Source organism: Heteronotia binoei, chromosome 5 (assembly GCF_032191835.1).
Source record: "Heteronotia binoei isolate CCM8104 ecotype False Entrance Well chromosome 5, APGP_CSIRO_Hbin_v1, whole genome shotgun sequence".
NCBI classification, from domain to species: Eukaryota; Metazoa; Chordata; class Lepidosauria; order Squamata; family Gekkonidae; genus Heteronotia; species Heteronotia binoei.
The window spans coordinates 15,436,969-15,443,665 of record NC_083227.1 but is presented as its reverse complement, the minus strand read 5'-3'; the positions used below and the strand labels follow the sequence as shown (position 1 = coordinate 15,443,665).

The 6,697-nt window shown below is 45.2% G+C and overlaps 1 protein-coding gene across 1 annotated transcript; it reads right to left on the bottom strand.

Moving 5' to 3' along the window:
- Window positions 1-2,825: 2,825 nt before the first annotated feature.
- On the bottom strand, window positions 2,826-4,865 carry LOC132571743 (zinc finger protein 260-like). Its single transcript, XM_060238537.1, has one exon. It carries the CDS (start codon window positions 4,863-4,865, stop codon window positions 2,826-2,828), a length of 2,040 nt encoding a protein of 679 aa, XP_060094520.1.
- Between the last annotated feature and the right edge of the window lie 1,832 nt (window positions 4,866-6,697).

Sequence of the window (6,697 nt, the reverse complement as noted above, 5' to 3'; positions counted from 1 at the left end):
TGCATCTTAAATGACTGTGGGTGGGGTCATCGATGTTCTTTTCTTTGCGTTAAAAATTTGATTCCGTTATGTACGATTTAATGATATCTACTTGTAAGTAAATTAACATTTTATACTTGATAGAAGGCTGGTCTTCGCAGAGGTTTTTACCTATTTTTCCTACCCCACCTGGGGACTGGCAACCCTACAGTGCCATTTCAGGCCTCCTTGCCAGAAAGGTCAATTCAGGATGCAGGTTGTTCACATTTAGGAGCACATATTCCCCCAAAAAGGCAAAAAGAAAGAACTCAGGGCTTAGTCTAGGTAATTTCTGGCCCATGTAACCTGGGGGGTGTGGGTTCAGGGAAGGAGGAGGGGATCGAACTTCTTCCTGAATCTCTCTGGAACAATGTGGGGAGAGGTAAGGAAATCAATTGGGATTGGGGAATTCATGTCTCACAATGTTTACTGCCAACCCCGAGGATACCGGCCCTTTCCCACAATGCTGGATTTAGTGGGGAGCTGGATCCCTTTGAACTTACTGATTTACTGAGCTGGGGGGCTGGGAGGGGGCACAATCTGTTCCTTTCAACCCAAATTAATCTCATTGCCAGAACTCTTTGAGTTTCATAGAAGTGAGACCCAGAAAAGATTGCAGGAGACTGGACTTGGGAGGGAGGAGGGCTAGAAATAAAGGTAAAGGTAGTCCCCTGGACAAGCACCAGTCGTTTCCGACTCTGGGGTGATGTTGCTTTCACAATGTTTTCATGGCAGACTTTTTACGGGGTGGTTTGCCACTGACTTCCCCAGTCATCCACACTTTCCCCCCAGCAAACTGGGGACTCTTTTGACCCACCTCGGAAGGATGGAAGGCGGAGTCAACCTCGAGCCGACTACCTGAACCCAGCTTCTGCCGGGGATAGAACTTGGGTCGTGAGCAGAGCTTAGGGCTGCAGTACTGCAGCTTTACCACTCTGCGCCACAGGACTCTTAGGGCTAGAAATAACTCTCCTGAACTCCTGGGCAAATAAAAATATTTGTAAATTGAGGATGCAGGCTGCTCACACTATATTTACACCTTTAGTGGAGAGGCTGCAGGTATCTGCTATTCTTGACTTTTTCTTGACAGCATTTGGAAAATAGATGTTTCTGCCAGTTTTGCAGATATCCGAAAGAGCTGAGGACAAAAGGAGATTGAGGAAGAATCGCACTGCTACAGCACCAACCCTAAATCAGACTTTTCCCTGCAGCCACTGTGGCCGGACCTGCCTGTCCCGCATTGGTCTTGTCAGCCACCAGCGAGCCTGCAGCAGACCTGGACTATTGCACCCTTCTTAAATCTTCGTTCGCGAAGCCAAGCCGAGAGAGAGACTGTCATGTATGCTGTGGTGTGAGACAGAAGTCTAGTGGGCTTAGGGAGCCTGTGTGGCCTGTGTCACAGTAGGAAGAGACAGCCTACAATCCCCAGAATGCTTGGTGCTAGTTTCAGCCAATGGGCGTCCAAGTAGGCTCTGTGGGAAATTGTTTAAAAGCGCTCTCTGGAGACAAATGCTGTTCTTTCCTCCTGAGAGGCCAAGCAGGCGGGATGGCTGCTGATAGGAGGAAAACCCTCACTCTGAGGGAGAGAGCGAGAAGGACGAGGCCTGGTGCCTAACAGACTAGAACAGTTAAATTTAGTTGTGTTAGGGACATTATGTTTATTTTCCTTCTCACACATTACTATATAGTTTTAAAGCACCTTATCTGTTCACTTGCCCTTAACTGATTTTCCTGTTTAAATAAGAACATAAGAGAAGCCATGTTGGATCAGGCCAATGGCCCATCCAGTCGAACACTGTCACACACCGGCGTGTATACATACATACATACATACATACTGTGGCTAATAGCCACTGATGGACCTCTGCTCCATATTTTTATCCAATCCCCTCTTGAAGCTGGCTATGCTTGTAGCCTCCACCACCTCCTGTGGCAGTAAATTCCACATGTTAATCACCCTTTGGGTGAAGAAGGACTTCCTTTTATCCGTTTTAACCTGACTGCTCTAGCAATTTCATTGAATGCCCATGAGTTCTTGTATTGCGAGAAAGGGAGAAAAGTACTACACCTACATGATCTGGCAGGAAATGTCTCCCCCCGCTCCATGAGTGCTGGAACTCTGGTTTCCAAAATGGTTCAGTTTCCTCTTTGTGGGCAAAAGAGGGAAGGGAGAACTGTGACCCAGTTGCATTCCAGGTGTGCTGAGAGCTGCCTTCTTTGCCACACAACCGGCCCTTCCCTTTTCCTCCACTCCCTTCAGAGACTACCGATTTCAAGGTAACTTCCTAGGGAGGTAGGAAGTGAACAGAAAGTTCCCAGGCTGTACTGAGTCAAAGGTAATATTTTTCTTGGGAAGGGAGCGGGGTGTATAAATAGGACTGCTGAGGAAGAAACATGGTGTTTTTGAATGCAGCTTCATATACAGGAGACCTCCGTGCAGAGGTGTCCCCAGTGGCAGCCATTTCTCTGCACTATCAGTTCCTCCAGGTTAGGGTAAGGATTCTGGGCAGATGCAAGGACTTTACAAATGTTTACATGGTTTCAACCCTCTCTATGGTCTGTGGTTGTCTTTTAAGTGAGAAATAAGACAAAAGCTCTTTTCAAAAGTTAAGCAGTTACATGGTTTCTCCTTGTGTGAGTTGTCTGATGTTGTTGAAGGTGGCCAGGCTGACAGAATCCCTTTGTATACTCTGAGCATTCAGGATTCTCCCTGTGTGAGTTCATAGATGTTTTCGAAGATCACAGCTTTGATGAATGAATCCCTTTTCACACTCTGAGCATTCAAGAGATTTTATTGGTGTGAATTCTTAGAAGCTGTCGAACAGCAACACTCCAGCTGAATGTCTTTCCATACTCTGAGTGTTCAAAAGCTTGTCCCCTGTGTGGGTTCTTAGATGCTGCTTCAGATTGCTCCTCCGCCTGAATCTTATCCCACACTCTGGGCATTCAAAAGGTTTCTCCCCTGTGTGGATTCTCTGATGCACAAGGAGATTGCCATTCTGACTGAACCTTTTTCCACACTCTGAGCACTCAAAAGGTTTCTCCCCCTTGTGTATTCTTTGATGCAGTTGAAGACCGCTACTCCACTTGAATCTCTTTCCACACTCTGGACATTCAAATAGTTTCTCTACAGTGTGTGTTGATAGATGCTTTTCAAGGTCGCAACTCTGACTATATTTCTTCCCACATAATGAGCATTCAAAAGGGTTCTCTGTGTGGGTTCTTAGGTGCCGTTGAAGGTCACTCTTTCGAATGAATCTTTTTCTGCACTCTGAGCATTCAAAAGGTTTTTCCCCTGTGTGGGTTATTAGATGATGCTGCAGATAGCTCCTCTGCCTGAACCTTGTTCCACACTGTAAGCATTCAAAAGGTTTCTCCCCTGTGTGTATTCTTTGATGCACAAGAAGATTGCCATTCTGACTGAATCTTTTCCCACACTCTGAGCAAACATAAGGTTTCTCTCCCCTGTGTATTCTTTGATGCTGTTGAAGAGTGCTACTTGACCTGAATCTCTTCCCACACACGAAGCATTCAAAAGGGCTTTCCTTTGTGTGGGTTCTCAGGTGCTGTTGAAGGTCACTCTTTCGAAGGAATCTCCTTCCACACTCTGAGCATTCAAAAGGTTTTTCCCCTGTGTGGGTTCTTAGATGCTGCTGCAGACAGCTACTCCGACTGAATCTCATCCCACACTCTGAGCATTCAAAAGGTTTCTCCCCACTGTGCGTTCTTTGGTGCACAAGAAGAGAGGCATTCTGACTGAATCTTTTCCCACACTCTGAGCACTCAAAAGGTTTCTCCCCGCTGTGTATTCTTTGATGCCGCTGAAGTTCGCTACTCCATTTGAATCTCTTTCCACACTCCGGACATTCAAATAGTTTCTTTCCAGTGTGTGTTGATAGATGTGTTTGAAGGTTGCAACTCTGATTGTATTTCTTTCCACACACTGAGCATTCAAAAGGGCTCTCCTTTGTGTGGGTTCTTAGGTGCTGTTGAAGGTCACTATTTCGAAGGAATCTCTTTCCACACTCTGAGCATTCAAAAGGTTTTTCCCCTGTGTGGATTCTGAGATGCCGCTGCAGATGGCTCCTCCGCCTGAATCTTGTTCCACACTCTGAGCATTCAAAAGGTTTCTCCCCTGTGTGTATTTTTTGGTGCTCAAGAAGCTCTGCTCTGTATTTAAAGTATTTTCCACAACAAAAGCATTTACACATCTTCATTATACTGTGCTTTGAAAAATGCACATTACACTTTTTTCCATCAGGGAACACCATTCCAGGCTCTGAGCAGAAAACTGGTTTGTCTCCTGAACAAATCTTTTGGTGTTTAATAAGGTCTAACTTCTGTGAGAAACTCTCACCGTGGTCTGAGCATCTATCATATTTCTCTCCTGCATCTGTCTCTTCATATACAAAGAGCTCTGCTCTACAAAGGAAGCTCTTTTTATCCTCCAAAAATTGAGGGATCTCCTTTCCACTGTGCATTTGCAAATGGAGATTATATTGGGTTTTATCTGAGAAGTTCATTCCACACTCCAAGCACATGTACGTTTCTTCCACCATGTGAATTACTTCACGAAACTCCTCCCTTTGGCAACGAATTGGTTCATTCCTCTTCTCGACCATGTGGCTGCCTTTCTGCTCCTTAGGTGTGCCTTGGTTCCTGAAGCTTCCTCTCACATCTTCATTCTTGATTTCATCGGGTGATAGATGATGCAGTTCCTCAACCTCCTCAATCCTCTGATCATCCCCTGCTGGAATAAAAAAAAGAAATCCCATTACATCCAGCAGAGAAGGTCCCAAGGCATCTCTGGGAATGCAGCAGAAAAGGACAGATGGCCCTTTCGCCATTTCAAGCTTGGCTGATCTTAACTAAACCCCCCCCCCCCCCTACACCTTTCCCATATCCAGTACTGAAGGACACCACAGCCACTGAAGACCTACCACTGAGTTCAGGACAAGAAGGAGGGTGACGAAGATGGTGAGGGGTCTGGAGACCAAGTCCTATGAAGAAAGGTTGAAGGAGCTGGGGATGTTTAGTCTGGAGAGGAGGCAGCTGTGATAGGATCACCATTTCCAAGTACTTGAAGGGCTGTCATAGAGAGGATGGTGTGGAATTGTTTTCTGTGGCCCCAGAAGGTAGGACCAGAACCAATGGGTTGAAATTAAATCAAAAGACTTTCCGGCTCAACATTGGGAAGAGCTTCCTGACCGTTAGAGCGATTCCTCAGTGGAACAGGCTTCCTCGGGATTTGGTGGGCAGATGGCTCCTTGAAAAGCTAGATGGCCATCTGATAGCAATGAGGATCCTGTGAATTTAGGGGGTGGTATTTATGTGTTTCCTGCATCGTGCAGGGAGTTGAACTAAATGACCCTGGATGTCCCTTCCAACTCTATGATTCTGAGACTCCAGATTTCAGGTCCGAGAAGGCGTCCTTCCCTCCTAACCCAGCAGGCTTTATAATTCTAATGAAGCAAGAGTTGGCAAGAAGAAAAGCAGAACTCCTGCATGCCTATTCCTTGCCCATTCCTTAGACATAACTGTGAAGGATACCCACTCACAACCAGCTCATTAGGGAAGGAAATACCCTTTTGTGAGGCAAAGCACCCTGATTTCCTCCCAGGGCTTAATGGGAATATTAGGCTTTGCTGGTTTTTCATAATGGGGCCTGCTTGAATACAAGCCCTGTGCCCCTGTCCCCTCCTGGTCTCTTCTCACGTGCAGCCCAATGACATCACCATAAGTGATGTCACACCCTTAACTCTTGGCACATAGGCTCTGACCTTCCACCTATCTTGATCAATTTTGGACCATGCGGCATACAATAAGACACTGGATGCAATATGTATGCCCTTGCTTCAGACTTAAGACTGTAGAATAAGAGGCCTCAAGAATATCTTTAAGCCTTTGTCACTTCATTAAATTTCCTTGTGGTCCAGCATCGTTCTACTGTTTTATTCTATTCTGTAGTATGAGCCAATATGTGTACTTACCTTTCTGACCTCTGAAGAAGACCAGTCTAGGTCGAAACGCGTCAGATCAAGTTGAGTGGGTTCCCATTGTGGTTTTATGATTGTACATAGGATAGAGCAGGGGTGGCCAACGGTAGCTCTCCAGATGTTTTTTGCCTACAACTCCCATCAGCCCCAGCCATTGTCCATGCTGGCTGGGGCTGATGGGAGTTGTAGACAAAAAACATCTGGAGAGCTACTGCTGGCCACCCCTGGGATAGAGGCTTATGATGGGCCCTTAAATGGTTTTAGCTTTCTACAATAAATACATGTATGTTGGTTTATGATTTATTTTACAGTTTGTTTTTAATGTTTGGCCCTTTAATTCCACATTAACATTTTAAGGTTTCTTACTTCTGGTGATGTCATTGCAGATCTCACTACAATATGACATGGAGTGAAATGGACAAGTTAACAAGGACCTTAAGAGACTATGATTTAGAAGTATTTAAGATGGAGTGGAAAAAGTTCAGAAGATACGTAGAAAAAAGAGTGGAAAATAAAATAAAATGGACAATTTTTGATAATGACTAAGTACAAGAGGGAGGAGGATATTAATTTTGGTTCTTATTAATTAAGGGTACCTTTAATATTAAGATTTTAAGTATATAACACGGGCGGGGGTCAAGTAACGGGGGGAGGGATGGGTAGAAAGTAATATATGGGATAGA

Excerpts from the sequence above, each read along its gene's own strand:
- LOC132571743 (XM_060238537.1), bottom strand. The coding sequence starts at position 4,865 with ATGGCGAAAGGGCCATCTGTCCTTTTCTGCTGCATTCCCAGAGATGCC.